The following is a 21,947-nucleotide window of genomic DNA, read 5'->3' on the forward strand; positions in this document are numbered from 1 at the left end:
AAGTAGCAACAAGGTATGAAGCCATGATGTACAGAAATACAAAAAGGTGATTTGGAAAAGAAACCTCTATAAGATAGTGTGAAGAGGAAACATGGCATGAGGAAGCCTTTGTCATTTTGTCCTTCATTTCTCAATTCCTCAGTCAGATGTGCTGATGTGGAATAATAACACGGACGTCTGAACAAACATTTGTGTGTTATACAAAATCATGCCAATGTTTTTAAATAAAATCTCACCTCCAAATACTGATAAAACTTCTATTTAGAACTGGCTGAAAAGGCAGCCGAGGGCTCAGCATGCAGGAAATTCTTCAAGAACTTGTTGTAAAAGCATCCCAGGTGGTTCTTGATGAAACTCCATAACAAGCATGCAGAGAATGTGCAGAGCTGTCATCACGTCTACTCAGAAATATCAAGTCATTGATTACTTCCATACATTTTTATTTGTGGAACGGTTTTCTTTTCTAAAATGTATAAAAAAATAAAAAAATAAAAAAATAAAAAAGAATAGATGTAGCTAGAAAGAAATAGCTATTTGGAAATGTCAGTAATACAAAAAATATTTATTATTATTATTATTATTATTATTATTTAGTTATTATTTAGTTATTATTTAGTTATTATTTAGTTATTTATTTAATTTATTTTTTTATTTTATTTATTTATTTATTTATTTTATTATTTTTTTAATCTCAATTAATCTCTGGTCTTCCCTTGTAAAATAAAGGTTCTGTATAAAAAATAGATGATTAAGTGAAACAGTTTGATAGAAAGACATTAAAAATAAACTTTCATTCGCTTCTTAAATAATTTTGAGATTCGTTATATATTACATTATAGAATTTCTTCATTTTTGGAAATAAATTGGAAATAAGAATCTACATTGCTAACAATTAATTAAAGCTAATAAAATTCATTCAATCATTCATTCATTTTCTACCGCTTATCCGAACTTCTCGGGTCACGGGCGTCATCGGGCATCAAGGCAGGATACACCCTGGACGGAGTGCCAACCCATCACAGGGCACACACACACTCTTATTCACTCACGCAATCACACACTACGGACAGTTTTCCAGAGATGCCAATCAACCTACCATGCATGTCTTTGGACCGTGGGAGGAAACCGGAGTACCCAGAGGAAACTCCCAAGGCACTGGGATTACATGCAAACTCCACACACACAAGGCGGAGGCGGGAATCGAACCCCCAACCCTGGAGGTGTGAGGCAAACGTGCTACCCACTAAGCCACCGTTATTAAGATTAAAAAATAGGACAATACGTCATAACCGATATTGCTAACTATAACAATTAGATTGGAGCTAGGGGCATGGTGGCTTAGTGGTTAGCATGTTTGCATCACCTCTCTAGGATCAGCTTTGGAGGCATCCTCTTGGTACACCGGTGTCCTCCACCAGGAGGCTGATCATCATCTGGATGTGTGTGATTGTGCCATGCGATGAGTTGGCACCTCATCCAGGTTGTCCCCAGAGACAGACTCCAGGCTCCTTGAGACCAAGCTTTGCTTTAGTAAATGGGTTAATTGTCACCTTCACATTACTTCTAATATTCAAAGGTTCCTGATTAACACTAGTGCTTAATTATGACTTAGTGCAGTAACTATACATAATTAGAACAAATCAAACATATCTAAGAATAATCTTTTTTTTTAGGATATCAGGAAACAATGTAGATGTCAACTAATTGGTTGACATATAATTAATCATTTATATTTTCCAAAATTTAAAAAATCATACAAACAAAATCCAAATATTCAGCCTTTGATCAACATGTTTTTTTTGTGTAGCTTTGGAAAGAAACATTGGATAGAATTTGTCCCCTTTTTCATTTCTCACTGTTGACAACTAGATTAGGACGAGTCCTAAGTGTCTTTTCTCTCGGACTTTGAGAGCACAATGACAGAGAAGCATTACGCCTGAGTGCTCTCTTGTGGATGCCGAAAAGCCTGAGCTCGTCCTCGCTCTCGTATCACTTGTCTTTTCCTCCTCTTTGTGTCTAATAGAAGATTTTTTAGACCTATAATCTCTGTCTAATGTATAAGTTTAAATACCACATACAGAAGAAGAAGAAGAACTTGACCTGTTCTGAAAAGATGACAGTTAGACAGACAGACAGCTAGATAGATAGATAGATAGATAGATAGATAGATAGATAGATAGATAGATAGATAGATAGATAGATAGATAGATAGATAGATAGATAAATATAAAAGAGTATAAACATTAACATAGACATAATTAATACAATAAAATACTATTTAGTTGAAGAAGTAAACAGCTGAGATATTGCACTTAACATATTGCACATGTGAACAGTATATTATAAAATGTAACTACAACTATAAAAGTTAAAGTAATATTAAGATCTTGCACATTTAATGTCGTCTGTTCAGGTTTGTGGTTGGAACTAAATACATATGAGCTATGAAATGTGTAGAGGTGAGTGTGAGTGTTATGGAATCGTGTATATGAATAATATATTAATAACATATTATACTGTGTATGATTGTGTATGTGACAAATGTGGCATGTGAGTTTGGATTTAATATATGAATTAAAACAACCCTTAGGCTACAAGTGTAACTTTTGTGTTTCGCGGTTATATGTTTGTTTCTCGGTACAGGAAAAGCGTGTAAAGTTTTTGTTTATGGTAATCGTATATATATATATAAAGATCTAGATTAGGTTGAAACACTCTTGGGTATTCAATTAATTTAATTTTTAATTGAATTAATAAAGATTCCACCAGAACTGTAGCAAAACATTTATGATTATTAGTCAGTGTGGTGCACAAAACACTCCATGGACTCCAGAAAACAAACTGTTGCTCTTATATCTTAGCAGAAAGCAATGCTTTCTTTTCTGATCAAACCCCTTCAAGGGACCAGCGCTGACAGGAGCACCCCATGCTAACTGTCATTAACTTCACATCGGTTGTGTTTCTCGCTTTCAGGCTAAACTGAAGTAATTACTCTGAAGCTGGCTGCATTCCTACCGTGGCCCCCTGGTTTTCTCAGCTATGTCCCGATTCACCACCCTGTGGAGAAATGACCTCTACATTGCTCCAAAAAACCCACATCTGCCCCCATCAGCTGATATAATTAAAGTAAAGATGACTAAAGATAGTTTAGAGACAGTAATATAGCATACTGGCTTAGGCTGAAATGTGATTACGCTCTTCTCTCTTTCTCTCTCGCTCTCTCTCTTTCTCTCTCTCTCTCTCTTTATGTGTGTGTGAGAGAGAGATGAAGGTTTGAACTCCTGCTGCTGTTCTGAATGGAGTCCATCATGATCCCCCTCACTGTTTTATTCCTGCCTGCTGGTGCAGACATTATGCTAATCCAGCTCTCTTTCTGAATCACTTCAAGTTTTATGGAAAAACAAATCTCATATGAGTATGTTAGGTTCATCTCAAAACATAAGAAAAAGAGAAAGACAGAGAGAGGGATGGGAGTGTTAATTAAAGGAATACTCATGCATTTGTCAGATAATATTTATTCTGCACAAATTTAAACTTTCCCCTGTACTCAAAAAAAGAAAAAAATAGTCTCTCTAAATAACTTTTAAGGTGGAAGTTTAACTGCAGGTGTTGGACACAATTATGGTAAAATTTAATGTCTGCAATGGTTTAGAATGTAAACTTTCCATTTCTGGAGCAATAAAGAAATTATATATAAACTCAGCAAGGCTGAGCTGTTGAGGAAGAGGATGTGGAGTGAGAGATGAGACGATGACGTTGTTGAACACATGCAGTGACAGGTGAATGTTGTAGTTATTTTTCTCCTTCACTCTGTATGAGTCCTTTTTCATGTTCTGTCACATGAAGGGAGCCAGTGAGGAAGGGAGGAAGGAAGGGAGAGAGGGAGGGAGAGAGAGAGAGAGAGAGAGAGAGAGAGAGAGAGAGAGAGTGAGAGAGAGTGAGAGAGAAATAACTTAACTGAAGCCTCCATAGAAGAAGGAAGAGCCTGAGAAAGAAAACTTCCACAAAGAGACAGGATGAAGGGACACAGATGCTGTCATACAACTAAAATTATGCTTCGTTTTTAAGCCAACCACTAAAACACATGCGCGCACACACACACACACACACACACACACACACACACACACACACACACACACACACACACACACACACACACACACACACACACACACACACACACACACACACACACAGCAGAAACATCAATAAAGCATGTACTACAACAAAAATGGAAACCCTCACGGCACCTGCCAGTCCTTCCTTCCTTAAGACAAAAATAAAAGATGTCACCATTAAAAAAAATTAAACCAACAAACCTACAAGTCGTTGCCTTATTACTAACAGAAAACAAAAAAACAAAGCTTCTGGAAATATTTTTTGTTTCTCACGTCTAGACATCATAAAAGACTGGAAATGGGGAAAACCTGTAAACAATAGCTTTCTTGAATATGTGAATTATATGAATATATTCAGCAAATTTATATACTTTATCCCTACATCATTTTTCTTTATATAGCACGTGGGACAGAAATACAATTGATCCATATTACCTCTTCTGTAGCAATCAGGCACTTTACATTTAAATGTAAATATTAAGCCATTTTCTAAGTATAACACGAGCAAAACTCAAAGTAAACTTTAATGAACAACCCGAACAGAAACAAGTTGATTTGATCAGCCCGTTCATGGAGCCACCTGATGATCCTGATCCCAACTGCAATACTTAATAACTAGTATTCCCTGTGTATTAAAGCCTAAAAACTTTTAATCTGTACACGTACATATATTATATTCAAGCTGGAAAATTATAAACAAAATAATAAATAAGATAATGATGTATTGTGAGTAATTAGATTAATTAAACAGGTATATTAAAAGTAGACAACTACTCAAATGGATCTAAATGTATTATATTTTAGATATATTTTTTGTAATGCGCATGGTCAGTCTTAGGTATTATGAATAATAATAATAATAATAATAATAATAATAATAATAATAATAATAATAATACTTTGTTTATAAAGCAATTTTAACACAGTTTGTTTATTTATTTATTTGTTCATTTATTTATTTATTTATTTATTTATTTATTTATTTATTTATTTATTTATTTATTTTGGCAGCTAGTCTGTGACAGTTATTTATAGTATATCTGTAATTTAGTCAGACTAATAGCCCTGAAGACTGTTAAAAATGTCCGGGGTCGTTAAAAGGTGAGAAAACCAGACACTCTGGTTTCTTTTTAACAAACTGGAATTGATGATTTTTTTTTCAGTGCATGTGGCGTCTGAGAGTCTGAGTATTATAGTCGTTTAAAAGGAAAACTCTGCCCACGGGTTTGGGGGTAACTTTATTGTAGAGAGGGCAAAAAATCACCGACTCACCGCCGTCACCAGGGCAACCGGGTGGCATCCGAGCGCATAATACCGGCTGACTTCAAAGCGCGCGCCTGCGCCTGTTTACTGCGAGCTCATGTCTCCTGTCTTCCTCTGTCCAAAGCCCTTGTCCAAACAAACTCGACAAAAAATGTTGGTTTTCGGAGGAAGTTTTGTCCTCGGACAAGAGAAAAGAGGAAGAGAGTGTGTTGTGTACAAATGTTAAGTCCGTGGTGCTTATTAGAAACATATCCTGCTAATTAAGTGCCATTTCTATAATTGCCCTTTACTTAACGCGCAATTGGCACATTCACATCATGTGGGGGAAAAATGCTATCAGGTTATTACTTGTTTTAATCGCTAATAACCTCTTCTATTTTAATTTCGTTGTTATTTTAAACTTTGGTACATTCAGACTCATTCCGTCAGTTCCCCGTAATCCATTTAATAAATAAAATAATAATTACACAACTTTTTTTGTTCTTTTTAACACAATGATACGTTTAAATAGGTTTTGTAACTTTTTGCTAGCTTTTTTGTTTTACACGTTTTTTATTATTATACTCAGGAGTTGAAAAACAGCTTTGGGATAATCTCCTCTTTCTAAATTGGCTGCTGTGTGGAAATAACCAGCACCAAATGTCTTAATGTTTACATCATTTCGTTCACTGGGTTACTAAATAAACCGTTAAATTATAGTTTACATCTTTAAACTTTCTTCAAAACTAATTTAACATAAATAAATATAAAAACTTTGCTAATACGGAAGAACAGTCGCGGTAATAAATAGTAGCGGTAATAAATAGCTAATTTTAGCCTTTCACTTCCTAGTGTTAAATCTAAAGAATTAGGCTACATTTAAAAACGAATTTAACCCGAGAATCAATTCATTATGTCTTGTTAAATTTGTTTAATTCACTGTTCTATCTATCTATCTATCTATCTATCTATCTATCTATCTATCTATCTATCTGTCTGTCTGTCTGTCTGTCTGTCTGTCTGTCTGTCTGTCTGTCTGTCTGTCTGTCTGTCTGTCTGTCTGTCTGTCTGTCTGTCTGTCTGTCTGTCTGTCCGTCCGTCCGTCCGTCCGTCCGTCCGTCCGTCCGTCCGTCTATCTATCTATCTATCTATCTATCTATCTATCTATCTATCTATCTATCTATCTATCTATCCACAAAGATACTAATTAACCTGTTCCGACTTTTAACGACTGTTCAGAAGCCTACAGTAAAAAAGACAAAAGGGATTTAGAAACGATAATCAGTTATCCCTATGCCAATCGCTGTAAAATGAAATGCTTGAAGTTTATACTATTGTTTTCTTATTTCTCAGCACACTGTCCAAGACATTCTCATCGTTTCTCAAGACATGGAAGCTATTACACTGGAAACCCTTTTGCACCGCTGCAGCTGAGCGCGCGCTCCTCAAGGTCAACTTCAGCAGCGCGCGCGGGATTCCAGCTGTGGCTCTGGATTCTGCACAGCTGCCAAAACAAAAATTTTAAATGCTTGTAATGTGTTTTGGAATGTAAAACAAAAACAAAAACAAACAAACAAACAAACAAAAAAAAACCCCGAAGGGCTGGGGTACAATGCATCTTGTGAACCTGCGGTGTATTGTACAGCCTCGTTCCTGGTGTAACAGCTGGTTGTCTCACAAATTCTTTTGCTAGTTGAGAGTCTGATACAGTCCAGATGCGTGTGTAACCCTAGCAACAAACCCGTTATTATTGTTATTATTATTATTATTATTATTATTATTATTATTAGTAGTAGTAGTAGTAGTAGTAGTAGTGTTGTTGTTATTATTATTATTATTATTATTATTATTATTATTATTATTATTATTATTATTATTATTTCTGAGACTCTGGGTACTCCAAGATACCAGCCCTAATAAAAGATTTACATTTTACGTGCACATTTCTGCCTCATATTATTTTTTAAATAAAAAATAAATGCCAGGTTTACAGATAAACACATGTAGACTATATAAACGCGCAGCTCTTTATACCTAGATATCATATTGGCAATCATATAATCTCTTAGCGGTTTTGTATAAACAAATGCTGGTCATACGTTTGTAAACGCCACCAAGCATCACCTAAAATCTACTGGGGCAATAGACGCTGAGCAACAGTGAGCACGCATTAGTCACGGTGACTTGGCGTCTGATTGGACAAGGGTGACGGATTAGGGATTCACAGCAGCCAATCGGACCACAGCGGGGCTCCTGTAGTAAAGGGGGCGTGGGGGATCTAGGAGGGAGATAAACACAGCCAAACCCGAAAAAGTAGCACATTTACGGACAGGCGTGAGTACAAGTGTGTTTAGGCTTTTGACTGCAATTTTTGCGCATAATTCTGTGAGTGCAGAGATCGTATTTAAACCTCTACCAAGAGGACTTTGGTTTTGTTTGTTGGATTTTTGAAGCCAACTTTAGAAATAGCTGTATGATGATCAGAATTTGAGCACATATTTGTTTTGGTCATGCAGATTTCCTTTTGTTCATTTTGATTGAGTTTTACGCACGGGCTTCTTTTACGCACCGTATTTAAGAGAAACCAAAAAGTTAGCAGCGATGTTACTGGACGCGGGTCACCTGGGTCCATTCGCCCGGCATCACCACGCGGGTGAGTCACACGACAGGGACGCGAGTTTTGCAGAAGCAGCGCATGTGGGTGCCTTTAAGCTGAGTCATGGTGAGCTGTCTCCGGGTCAGGGAGCGGCCTTTGGATCGCAGGCTTCAGGCTACGCGGCTTTAGGCGCCTCATACGGAGGCTCCGCGTTCGGCTCGGCCCGAGACTTTCTGTTGCGCGGACGCGGATTTGCAGATCCAGAGCGCGGCCTCTTCAGCCCGGCGACCGGAGCGCTTCATCCTTCCCATGCGGACGCACAGAGTCATCTGCTATTCCCCGGCTTTCACGAGCAGCATAGCTCAACTAACAACGCGCTGTTTGCACGACCGGACCAGTACCACCACCAGGTATCCAACACGCGGCCTGACCCGTACGGCCAGTACGGCTTGAACGTAGCAGCTGCGCATCACCATCACCCGGCAGCCTTTTTCCGCTACGTGCGGCAGCAGTGCGTCAAGCAGGAGCTCGTGTGCAAATGGCTCGAGCCGGATCGCGAGAAGCGCCGCTGCGGCAGAACCTTCGGCACCATGCACGAGCTGGTAGCGCACGTCTCCGCGGAGCACGTCGGCGGACCCGAGCAATGCAACCACGTGTGCTTTTGGGAAGAATGTCCTCGAGAGGGAAAGGCATTCAAGGCCAAATACAAACTGGTGAACCACATCCGCGTGCACACAGGGGAGAAGCCCTTTGCGTGTCCGTTCCCGGGATGCGGCAAAGTGTTTGCGCGCTCCGAGAATCTGAAAATACATAAAAGAACGCATACAGGTGAATACACATCTCTGAACTTTTACATTTTATATATAGACACATTGAGTCTTAATTGTGCGCTGAAACGTAAAATTACGAGTTTTCGTTGCAACTTGTTTGAAATATATTAAACAGGCCCCATGTAAAGTCATTTCCAAGATTGGCACTTGCAACTAGCATCATTTCCATTACTTTCCATGTAACTGAGTATATAGACTTGTAATGAGAGCCACTTCACAAGCTTTTGACCTGTGCGCTTTTCCGGTCATCAATAAGCGCTAGTCGACGTGTTAATACTCTATTTCCATGGCTACGTGATGACAATGTTGTGTTTAGATGCGTATGTGCGGTACAGCAGGTCTAAAGATAGGAAGTAGGTGTGAATTGCGCTTTTTTTTATTGAGGACTTAGTGCTGGCAATAAAATGTGACTCAGGGTGCATGGGTGCGGGGGCTCGCTGTTAGCCCATTCGCACGTGATTTCCTCACTTAACCCACTTTAAAGGTTTTATTAATGGTGTGTTCAGGGGAGAAGCCGTTTCTCTGCGAGTTTGAGGGATGTGACAGACGCTTCGCCAACAGCAGCGACAGGAAGAAACACATGCATGTGCACACATCCGACAAGCCATACTTGTGCAAACTGTGCGACAAGTCGTACACTCATCCGAGTTCGCTGAGAAAACACATGAAGGTGAGTTAGACAAGTTGTGAGCACTGCTGTGCGTCATGCCATGCGTGCTAGTATCCCAGTAAAGGCTTCTCAAACTGATTCTAATGCCAGGGCGGTTTCTCCCGACAGGTTCACGACGAGCAGAGTCCAGTTGACGAGTCTTCACCTATCGGAAGCTCCGGTTACGAGTCATCCAGTTTGGTGTCGCCGTGTTCAGAGACTCAGAGCACCACCATGTCACCAGACTCCGCCGTAATGAACAGCAGCAGTCACAGCAGCATAGCGTCTAACTTCAGCGAGTGGTACGTTTAGGAAATGTGAACTTCACACAGATTGTGTCCAAAAACTGTCTAGAACTAAATGATGGAGCGGTTTGGGACGCAACGGGACTTCAATCATCAGCAATGTAGACAATCTTTTAAAATATACTAATATTGTTTCTTAAATAAACGCATACAGTGATATGTTATGGACAATTACAGGATCCATTGCTTACTCACACTTTAATGTTTTAATGCGTCTTGTGTTGATTAACCCTCCAGATCCTCCACTCAATGAAACTGTCCAGCTATTAATTTCTGTTGATTTAAAATGTTCCCTGTAAAAACTCCGACCCTACTAGAGTTAAATGTATATATTAAATAAATGAAGGTTTATCTTTTTTTCCTTTTTTCTTTATCAGTATTGCACTGTGAAAAAAAAATGCTATTATCCACTGTGTATTATAAACAATGAAGGATGTATTTCTCGTATTAATTAAATAAATATTTGGTTTTCTCTAATAATGTCTATAATGTTTATGTGGCTGTTTGGGTCTTGTGTTATAAATCCAAGAAGTTTTCTGTGCCATGAACATCTGACTGAAGACTTCAGTTAGGGAAAAAAAACTTCCTTGAAATTCATAACAATAAATCACACCAAAGGAAAAAAGTTTGCTTATGTTTACGGTTGTATTGTTAATGTTTTCTTGTAGGATGATTATTATAAATCATACTACATTTGAAACATACTTCATTTGAAACATACTTTGAAAAGCAGTTTATATTCTTATGAAAATACAACAGACATTTGTGGAAAGACTTAATCTTTCAGGGGAGGGAATTAGCTTTCAGTTGGAAATTGCATTTTGTTATATTTGAAACATTTGTACGAGAAAACTTTTACTAAAAGAAAATCTTATGAGTAAAGTGCTATAAAAATAATTTGTTTTCATTCTGTCCCAAATGACTAAAAACAACGGTATAACATTAGTGGGTACTTATAAATAGGCAAGAAAATACTTTTGTATGTTTATGCTGGAATACAGATATAAAGTTTCTTTAGAGAAGTCCTTATTACAGAGTATTAAATAAAAAGCATTTCAGTGTTCACACCTATATGTAGTTTTACACAAACAAGTCAAGCACAAAACACTGATCCAGCAAAAATGTTCATGATACTTACAAGATCATTTATAAACAGGTTAAGCACATGTTACATCCTGAAAACACTAGCAGTATAACTGCATACACTCTGCAGTAAAATGACTTTAAAGTAGAACATCATAATAGTCATTTATTTTATTTTCTTTTTTTCTTTGTTTGTTTGTTTGTAGGAATAATCGAAAAAAATCCTACATCAAATCTAAAAGTAAGGTGCATACGACTTCTAACTAATGTACATTAATATTATGATTTGGTATAAAATATCATATTAGCATAGAATATGCATAAATATAATATTAGCATAAAATATAATTATATTTTATTATATAACATTTATAAAAAAAATATAAAAATATACATGGACATACAACATATGAATTCCTTTTTATTAAATATTTATGAAATGTAATATAGAGTATTAGTATTATTTGTATATAATCATAAAACATCATTAAAACATATTGACCTGACATCTGCATCGTGATTGGCTCAAAGGGAAACACCTCTGATCGCTCCTAGATACGTCTTCGTTTTGCGCATGCGCAGTAACCTCTGGCACCGGTCGTCATGGCGGCTTACAGGATAACGCCAACCTTTCAAAGAGTTTTGCACGCCGTAAAGGTGAGAATGTGATCCTCGTTCTTCTAAACACACACCGTGATGTTGAAAGGATGCTTTTAAAACGAATAAAAACGCACATTTTCAATAACACGACTTAGTAGAGAGGAAAAACTGTCTGCTAACTAGTTAGCAAATTTCAGACGAACGTTAGGGTTGTGTCCCAAATACCACTTCGTTCCCTTTTGAAGTGCACTTCAAAGGCTATGACGTAACGGGATCGTGTACGTACTACATAGTGTACAAGAAGGTATTTGGTACTCGTCCGTTATTCACTGTCTCAGCACAAAGCCCTTTAAGAAATTCAATGCAAATGCTATAGATATATAGATCATTTGCTTACAGAAAGTCGAATTTAGACGTGTTTAAATAGCAGCTGGTGTGTCAAAAGTGTCTCAGCAGGTAGATAACTGGAAACAACATGAGTTAAAATAAGTATTTTACTTGTCTTTGGTTAGATAATAACCTTGACCAGTTTTTACAACTTACCTGCCTTTCTTTATGGTCATTTCAATTATAAGGTTATTTAATACACAAATCCAGCAGGTAAAACAACACAGAACTAAGTTCAATTCAATTCAAGTTTATTTCTGTAGCGCTTTTAACAATTGACATTGTCTCAAAGCAGCTTTTACAGAACATAGACATAGAACAAAAGGTTCATATAAAGATTAATATAATACAAATATTCAAGAATAATATTAGATATATTTAAATGTGTTTGTATTTATCTCCAATGAGCAAGCCTGAGGTGACTCGAGTGACTGTGGGGAGGAAAAACTCCCTTGAACGGTAAAGGAAGAAACCTTGAGAGGAACCAGACACAAAGTGGAACCTCATCCTCAATTGGGTGACACGGAAGGGTGTGATTATAAATATACAGTCTGATAAATGTTGTATTGATGCTAAAGATCACATGGAGTTCACATCTCCTCTTTAGTATCGCGGAGTCCGACTGGAGCTGGTAGATCTCAAGATGCCTCAGGATTCTCAGAGTCGGCCTTGTCGGTCCAAACCGAATCTTAAGTGCACTACACAGTACTACATAAAGTGCATGTGTGCGATCAATGCAAGACAGACGGTACAATGCAATATAATCGTTTTATAGCTGACTGTGAAACTAGTGAGTAAAGTGTGACAGTAAAAGTGTTATGAATGTGAACGTAAAACCCAGTGAGCAGCAAAAAGAACACAGAGAGGTGGATCGTACAGCACTTTAAAAAAAATATATATATTTTATTTTTATATTATATTATATATTATATATTTAATATTTATTTTTACAGCTAGCTTTTAAGATCACACCAATGACTTGAAACAAAAAAAAAAACAGTAAATTAGTTCTGACCCAGGATTAGTGTTTAAAACCAAACAGGGATTAGAATTCAACCGAAGTCGTGAAGTCGTTTCCCAGATATCAAAAAATGAATTGTGTGCATTTTTTTTTCAGCTTGCTCAAATTCTAGTTGTTTTTTTCATGATTTGAAGACGATGTTTTGTGATGAAGCTCGATTCGAAGTGTTCCTCTTATACCACTAACGCTTATACACAAGTTATGCAGTTTATCTGTTTCTAGTTCTGTTAAATGTTATTAGAAAAGTTACTCGCTGTTACTTGTATGTCATAGCAGCTATAAACAGTCTGCCTATCAGCAGCACTCACTTATTTTTGTTGAAGTTGACAACAAATAAAATATCACTGGTTATCTTCCAGAGCAACCCGAATCCTGAAGACTTCCCGAAGAGACTCCTTCCAAAAATGTTAGAAGGACCTGTTTCATATACACCTGTAAACGGAATTACAGTCGTTACAGCTGTTCGAGATGATGTTATAGAAAATTAACTTACAGTGTCTGACCAATCCGATTTAAGTATTCACCTGCACTGTGGTATAAAGTAGAAATATCTCATTTAGTACTTTTCTTTAACCACACTGGAAATTTTGAAACTAATAGTATTTAATGAAGAGTGGTGGTATGGAATAAAGCAGATATTCAAGAGGAGTCACACACTGAATAGTTCCTGTGTTGTACATATTGTACTGAAATGAATATAGTTAAGAAATCTCGGCTCTGTCTGTTTCAGCACGCCTCTCTGCGGCCCACGTGCTGGCTTATAAGCCGCCAAGCCTGGTACTCCACTGTGTATGACCCCAATGAGAAGGTGAGTGCCAGCACCTCTGCTGTACTTAGCAGAGACCCAGGTTTGGTACTTAGCTCTTTCGTATGTTTAAGTATATGGGCTGGGGAAAAGAAACTGCTGAACATAAGAGCACACCCTCATGACACAGGTTCTGTTTTTGAGAGGAACATCTGCAGCAGCATCCAAGTCTCCAATACAAACATGGCAGCATCTTAGTGCTTTGATCTGCCTCCTTCAAACAGCCAGTGCCCAGAGGCTGTGTGTGTGTGTGTGTGTGTGTGTGTGTGTGTGTGTGTGAGAAAGAGAGAGAGAGAGAGATGGTAAAAACTTAGGAATGCAAAACACACATTTCTGCATACTGTGGAGTAACACTGCTGGAATCCTCTGTGTGTGTTTGTGTGTGTGTGTGTGTGTGTGTGTGTGTGTGTGTGTGTGTGTGTGTGTGTGTGTGTGTGTGTGTGTGTGTGTGTGTGTGTTTACTCAGGCGGTTACAGCAAACAGCTCAGATTAGTGGGATTAGTGGCCTGGATTTGTAAATAAGTCTAAACTGTGATTGTATTGAGACCGATTTTTATATAAAAACTGGAACTAGTATAAATACAGAGATGGTGATGATGATTGGATATGATAGGGAAAGATAGATAGATTGATGGATAGATGGATGAATAGATGCACAGTTTGGTTGGATACATGATGTATGAAGGGATGTATAAAAATAGATAAAAGAGTACCAGTATTTAGGTGGATGGATGGATAGATTGCCAATTGGATACATCATGGATAATATAAATGGATGGATGGATGGATAGATGGAGCGATGTCTATATAAGAATATTTAAATTGAAATGGAATGATAGCCGGATAGAAGGATAGACATACTGTAGAGTATATGAGTGGATGGACTGATGTTAGATGGATGGATACATACATAGATACATAGATAGGAGGGAGGATTGACAGACAGACAGATGGCGTGATGGAAATATGGATCGGCAGATGGACCAATGGAATGGAAGAATAGATTGGATAAAGGGATTTGCAGTTGAAACGAATAAACAGATGAACAGAAACATGCTGTATAAACGGATGAAACAGTGAAAGGACGTAAAGAGAGACGGAGCACTGTCTGGATATCGATGGAGTGACGTATCGACAAAGCGACGGATGGATAGAGTGTGGTATAATAGACAGATAGATGGATTTGTCATTAGACACAAAATTTGCTCAGCAAACTTCATACTAAAATGTATTACTGAATATTTACTAAGATTCAGTGTGGAGAAGAGAAAGTGTTACACACACACACACACACACACACACACACACATTGGCAAATGACTTGTTGTCAAAACGAATGTCCTAATGGCTCTGTGTTCTGACTCTTTTCCTGCAGACCTTTGATAAGATCCTCATCGCAAACAGAGGAGAGATCGCCTGCAGGGTGAGTGGAGTGTGTTTGTGTGGGAATTATCAGATGGAAAGTGTGTGTCGTTCACCTCCTCAGGCACTTACAGGGTGCGAGGTCACTTCAACAGGCGGTCTGATGATACATTCATATAGAATGCACACGGTTTTAGTCAGAAAGTTAACATATGATTCTGTCAGTGTGTACTGTAGCCACCACTGTCCACTGACATGTACCCCGGCATGGCACCAAACTCATGCTTCTCTGATAATATGGAGAATTTCTGCAGAGAAAAACTAACAAACACTCTTCATGCTTCATGTGGTATTGAGACGTGTTTAAAGACAGTAGAAAAGCAGCAAAGGAATTCGTTTCCGATGTGATTTCATTCTGGGGGTTTTTTCTACTTGGCTTGAGATCTTTTTTTTCATTTGAGAATAATAAAAGATTTGAATTTAGATTCACAGAAATTTCAACTGGTTGAATTACAATGGCAATAAATAAATAAATAAATAAATAATATAATATAAATTGAACACTCTGTAAACTCAATCTGAAAGAATTAAACAACAAATTTATTTTGAAAAGATTTATGATAATTTATTGTAGAAACATTTCGTTAAAAGATACCGTGGCACAAATATTAAGTTTAAGATTATAATTTAATTTATAATATAACTTTCTCTGATAAATGGATGGATTGAAGATAATGAAACATTAGTAGTTGACTATTATCATCTGTTACTTTTGCTTGTTTTAGATCTGAGCCCAGATGTTCCAGTTGTGCTGTTTGCACTTGTTTCTAAGTGAATCTCAGCTGTTTAACTCCTTTCACTCCTCTTCTTGCCCCCAGGTGATTAAAACATGTAAGAAGATGGGGATCAGGACAGTCGCAGTGCATAGTGACGTGGACTCGAGTGCGGTGAGTGACTTGTACGTTGTGGCTTTAGCGTTAGTGTTAAAGTTGTTGTACTTATTAACTGCACTGTACTGTACTTACTGCCCCGTCCTCCCTTCATCAGTTCACTCTTTTCCACCCCCGTGACTGATGGCTGTCACTCATCCCCCTCTTCCATATGCATGTGAAGGCTTTTTCACACAAAGTCCCCCCTGCTGTCTGAGTCCGAATTGGGGGAGGGGCCGTGGTTTGGGGTGAAAGAAGAGGGGGATGGAGTGATGTTGTGCATTTGATTGGATGCTTTTAAAGAGCTTTTAAATAAAGATCTCCTTAAACAGAACCGCAGGGGAGCGGCTGATACGCATACGAGTGGAGTTGGGATAGAAGTCCATATTTGCTGGCTTTAGGGTTGGTCTTTTGGACTTTTTGTAAACCAGGGGGTTGGTAATCCGTATTAAAGTGCGTATTAATGTTTATTTGTCTTGTAAACATGGTTTCTCACTTCGACCCGAGCAGGATTTTGACTTTAGGATATTCTGCAGGTCATGTTATCCAATCAAAGCACACTTCTTATAACCATCATATAACTACCGTGTTTTCAGTTAAATAGACCTATTTATCATGCTGAGAAATCTTAACAGATATAAAGTATTTGTTAACAGCTTCTAGTGCTCCACCTATTGCCAAACATTAAAAGATAAATACCCCCAATTTTTTTCATTATTTTAAAACCAATTCTACACATTTATTTTAACAGAGTATATATATATATATATATATATATATATATATATATATATATATAGGGGTTTTAGAGTATATATAGAGTAAAACAAAATGTAGGCTAAAACAACATAAAAATAAGCAAATAATAATAATAATAATACTGACCAAAAAAACCCCTATATATATATATATATATATATATATATATATATATATATATATATATATATATATATATATATATATAGGGGTTTTAGAGTATATATAGAGTGTATATATATATATATATATATATATATATATATATATATATATATATATATAGGGGTTTTTTTGGTCAGTATTATTATTATTATTATTATTTGCTTATTTTTATGTTGTTTTAGCCTACATTTTGTTTTTCTTTAATTCTTCCCTTTACGTTTTAAAATGTATAAAATGTGCTTTAAAAAGTCTATATTATTATTATGAGTTTTATTAGTAGGAATATTTGTCTTTAGGTTAATCCCTGCTTGTGTTCACATCTTTGTTACATATAATAAAATCAAACTGCTACTCAAAATCTAAAGGCTAAAAACGATAAAATTGCACTAACCTGTATTGAAATAGTTTGCTTCCTTTTCCTTAAGTATTAGTGAACATTCAGAGAGTTTAATGTCAAACACTTATCTGATCTTTCTGTGATATTGTCACTGCACCTAACCTCTAATATATTTACATATTTTCATGACTGTGTTTGTTAACGTTTGGGAAGGGAAACTCTAGCTTCCTCCTGCCTCAGGACGATCCTTCACTGCCTGAGGTGAACTTTCCCCATGCTGCCAGATGGAGAAAAGTTTATTGAGACAAATGGTGTGAGAGAACGAAGCCCTTATGCGGAGAGGACACAGACAGAGCACATGTCTTAAAGTGGTCTGTAAAAATCACTGACCATGCAGATGGTGGAAAACCCGAGGCAAGAAAGACTGTGTCCTAGAGTTTTGTCTGTGATTAATCTAAAGTCAAGTCAAGAAGCTTTTATTGTCATTTCAACCATATATAGCTGTTGCAGTACACAGTGAAATGAGACAACATTTCTCCAGTATCAAGGTGCTACATAAAACAAAGACAGGGCTAAGGACATGTAAGTAGTTTTAGCCACATAAAGTGCAACTGTGCAAACTGGTGCAAACAGTGCAGGACAAGACAAACAAGACGGTGCAGGACAAAAGACAGTGCAGGACAAAAAACAATGCAGACATAAAGTTACAAGACAATACAAAAAGTACAAAAAATGCAATACACAAAAGACAATAAACAGTAACAGAAACAGTGCCGACCGACCGGTGTAAATACTGTATGTAAATACTGAGTGTTCAAACAATATTTCGTGCAGTAACAGTAGAATGAGCACAGTTTCTTAGCAGCAGGTCCTTTGGATTATATAGAGTTGTACAAAAAACAGCAGATGACTGAAATATTGTATAGTATGTGCATAATGGCTGAGATATTGTACAATATGTGCAAAAAACGCTGAAATGTTGGACAGTATGTGCAAAAACAGCAGAAAAGTGTGCAATAACAGTGTGTGTGTGTTTTGAAAGGATGTAAAATGTAGAAACTCGAAGCACAATATGAGTGGAAGAGCACTGGACATTAATAAAGGAGAATTTCTGAGCAAATGGTTTGATAGTAACTGCGCGTTTTGTATTTAGTTCCTAATTTGTTGATTTGTCCGGTTTTGTTGAAATTCAGTGATGCAGCAGGTGATGGGTCAGAAATGCATTCTGATATCCAGTGCTTGGGATGGACGAAGGAAATTCGTGGCAAAGCTGTTTTGTGTCATCAGCATAGAAAAGATCTGATCACTGAGCTTTAGAAATGTAGTATATAAGAAAAGAAAGGTGGGCCGAGTACTGACTCTTGGGGAACTCCTTGGGGCTCTAGAGACTGTTCTTGAAGCTGAACTTCTCGCTTTCCCGTGGTGGGAATGATCCTCTGGATCTGATGACAAATAATTGTTTAAAAGGTTGTTTAAAATGTGTTGATGTGAGGATCGCCTGTTTGCTGTTATACTTTTTGTTTTTTGGCCAATGCTGTGTTTGTGATGGAAAATTGAACAATGGGTCATATCCAATTCCAACAGCAGGCAAAGTATAATGGTGAATTCTCACGTTCTCTCTAATAACAACTCTCTGCGTCAGCCCCCTCAGACACCCGGCTCTATCCCGAGTGGCCTCCTGTTTTCACTGTACTAACACTCAGACTAGCTCGTTGCAGGGTTTAATATCTGGGTTTAATATCTGTTAAAGATGAGCCAGTTGTGTTGGTGCTGAGAACCTGATTGTCCTTGGAGGCCTGAGAGATCACCGCTCTTGACCCCGTCTTGCAGCACGACTCGTGAAAAGTGCAGGAGCGGAGCGCCTCAGCGTCTCTTTCCTAGCGTTTGTGTGTTAAGTGAAGTGGCGTGAAAGACAACAGCTGGTTAGTGAGTGTTTTCTGACGCTCTCCTGTTGATGCAGTTGACATTGTTAATGCTACCTATGGGCGACGTCTGTCACTTCATTACCCAGGCACGAGGTCTAAAGGGCTATGTCTCTGTCTTTCTCTCTCTCTCTCTCTCTCTCTCTCTCTCTCTCTCTCTCTCTCTCTCTCTCTCTCTCTCTCTCTCTCTGTAAACTTTGTTTATTACAGGTGTGTGTTTGTGGTTTTTCCTCAGGTTCACGTGAAGATGGCAGATGAGGCCGTGTGTGTAGGTCCAGCCCCGACCAGTAAGAGCTACCTCAACATGGACGCCATCATGGATGCCGTCCGAAACACAGGAGCACAAGCTGTACGTGTTTGTGTGTGTGTGTGTGTGTGTGTGTGTGTTAGCTGAATAAAACATAACTTGGCATTTCTCTCTCTGTATGTGGTTAATCTTTTTGATTATATCTCTATAATGAAACGATGTGTTTTTTTCTCTCTCTCTCCCTCCCTCTCCCTCTCCCCACCCGTTTCTCCAGGTGCACCCGGGCTACGGTTTCCTCTCGGAGAATAAAGAGTTTGCTCGGAGGCTGGTGAGTAGTTCTCCCTCTATAACTCCCAGAAAAAAACGGAATAAAAGAAAGAATGAATGAAAGAGAGAGGGCTTAAGAGCCGAATATTCAAACGACCTTGTCATACAGTTGGGGTTAGAATGACCCACTTGTATGCTGATCTTAAGCACACACACACACACACACACACACACACACACACACACACACACACACACTGTGTTTTTGTAATTAACACCTCATGGCCCCCTGCGGTAATTTAATTAAAGGTATGAGGGTTAAGGTGAGATAATGATTTGCAAGCCAAATAGCAGCAGAAAGGCCAAAAGGGTCAGTAGATGAAGTCGTTCATTCAGGAACACTTTACACCTCGATCGCTTATGTCCACTTTCTCACCATCGATTTCTACAGTCAGTCATTTACACATGTGTACTACTGACTTCAACATTCGCAGTGGACTCAGTATTTAAAGTAAAACAGCTCGGATCAAAAGATATGACGGTCTTTTATCTATCTATCTATCTGTCTGTCTGTCTGTCTGTCTGTCTGTCTGTCTGTCTGTCTGTCTGTCTGTCTGTCTGTCTGTCTGTCTGTCTGTCTATCTATCTATCTAAAACAAGACGTAAATGTTGTGTGGCTAATGTGTGAAATCAGTAAAACAATAGAAGTGCACGTTAAGATTTGTTATAAATTTGTCTAAACGGACAGGGATGTAATCTCGCCCTGTGATGTCAGTCTTAGGTTTTATTTTTTGCATCCTAAATATGTATGTTACCAAGGCAACCGCTCCGACTCCTTGTGCCAACTTGATGTCTTTATTCTTCTATCTTGGGTTTTCAGTGTGCCAGGATTTGACACTTTCTAGTGAAATGCAGCAGCAGTCACTGTAGCTATTTATTTCTGTATGCATTTATTTATTTATTTTACATTTTGAATTCTCTTGCTGTCCTATTGATCCCAGAAATAACGCCTCTGTTCAATCGGTCGGGTTTACTAATGCGGATTCACACACACACTTATGCGCATGCTCACACACACACACACACACACACACACACACACACACACACACACACACACACCACGCTGCAGGAGGCTTCTTTGCAGTGCTCTGGAGGACGATGAGAAGGAAAATGTAGAAAGTGCCCTTGATCCATCACTTCTCGAATACACACACACACACACACACAGATTGTCATATCATTTGCACACTGATGTGAGTGGTGTGTGAGAATGATTTCTTAGTCACGTGTCTCTGAATCGTTACTAAGATAGGTGAGTGTTTTTTTTTTTACTTGACCAATGGCAGTGCAGTCTGATGATGATGTCATAGCAGCTGAACGTAGCGGGGTTCCTCGAAAAACTGCTTTGATCTCAATCTGGCTCAGGCAGGAGGCATGGCACACACACACACACACACACACACACACACACACACACACACCCTTGGTTTCACCTTCATGCACAAAATACTAATGCTGCTTCCAGCTGCTTTTCTAATGACATTACTCAAACATTTCATTAACTTTTTCACATCTCTTATCTTTTGAACAGCCTTTGTTTACTCTCATTTCTATCGTAAAAAAAAGTTAAAAACAATGTCCAGTATTAAAAATGTTTGCTGTATGTTTGCTTAGTGGAACCCTGAAGATTAAAATCTAAAGGCAAGCAGCAGCTTAAACCCCAGCTGATCAGACCCGCTTTAGTGGGTGTGGCCTAATATGTATATGTTCTTGCATGATTGACATGAGACCTGCGAGCTTAACTAAACACAGCAGCACAGCTGATGAACATCAGGAGGGTTACAACACCGATACACTCAGCCACAACATTCAGAAACTGTACTAGAAAAATCAGCGCCGTGTTTCTGTAATCTTCAGCCATTCCTCTGTTCTCTTCATTAACCTCGCTGTTTCACACGCTGAACTCATTTCCATCCACAAAATTGAACACTCTGTATATATCAGTAAATAGCTTAAACCCAGCGTGTCAGCTTTCTGTGTTAATGTCTCTTCTCTAGGTTGTTTCTAACTTGCGAGGTTTGTGCTTTATATCTGGGTTAGCTTTGGCTGTGTATTAACATTTGCTGCTAATTTTAGCTTTAGACTTTAACCCTAGCTTTCATTCTCTAAATTAGATTTCTCTCCTAGTTAACTTTTGTTCTGTAGGAAAGTTTTTTCTTTTTAGGTTAACATTTTTTTCTGTTAGCTTTTTTTCACCAGGTTAGCTTATGTTTACCAGGTTAGCTTATGTTTACCAGGTTAGCTTTTTCCACAAGGT

The 21,947-nt window shown here is 38.0% G+C and overlaps 2 protein-coding genes across 2 annotated transcripts in view; both read left to right on the forward strand.

The window, feature by feature from the left end:
* The first annotated feature begins 7,679 nt into the window (after window positions 1-7,679).
* On the forward strand, window positions 7,680-10,220 carry zic2b (zic family member 2 (odd-paired homolog, Drosophila) b). The gene is made up of 3 exons (XM_027179256.2): window positions 7,680-8,787; window positions 9,296-9,459; window positions 9,568-10,220. Exons 1-3 carry the CDS (start codon window positions 7,965-7,967, stop codon window positions 9,748-9,750), a joined length of 1,170 nt encoding a protein of 389 aa, XP_027035057.2. The 5' UTR covers window positions 7,680-7,964; the 3' UTR covers window positions 9,751-10,220.
* Window positions 10,221-11,348: 1,128 nt separating this feature from the next.
* pcca (propionyl-CoA carboxylase subunit alpha) overlaps window positions 11,349-21,947 on the forward strand; it is a 42,497-nt gene continuing 31,898 nt past the window's right edge. Inside the window, exons 1-6 of the mRNA XM_027179300.2 lie at window positions 11,349-11,483; window positions 13,565-13,642; window positions 15,015-15,062; window positions 15,880-15,948; window positions 19,349-19,462; window positions 19,635-19,688. Coding sequence (XP_027035101.1) covers window positions 11,430-11,483; window positions 13,565-13,642; window positions 15,015-15,062; window positions 15,880-15,948; window positions 19,349-19,462; window positions 19,635-19,688 — 417 coding nt within the window. The 5' untranslated portion in view covers window positions 11,349-11,429. The remainder of the gene's footprint in view (window positions 11,484-13,564; window positions 13,643-15,014; window positions 15,063-15,879; window positions 15,949-19,348; window positions 19,463-19,634; window positions 19,689-21,947) is intronic.

The sequence above is a fragment of the Tachysurus fulvidraco genome, chromosome 18 (assembly GCF_022655615.1).
Source record: "Tachysurus fulvidraco isolate hzauxx_2018 chromosome 18, HZAU_PFXX_2.0, whole genome shotgun sequence".
In the NCBI taxonomy this organism is placed as follows: domain Eukaryota; kingdom Metazoa; phylum Chordata; class Actinopteri; order Siluriformes; family Bagridae; genus Tachysurus; species Tachysurus fulvidraco.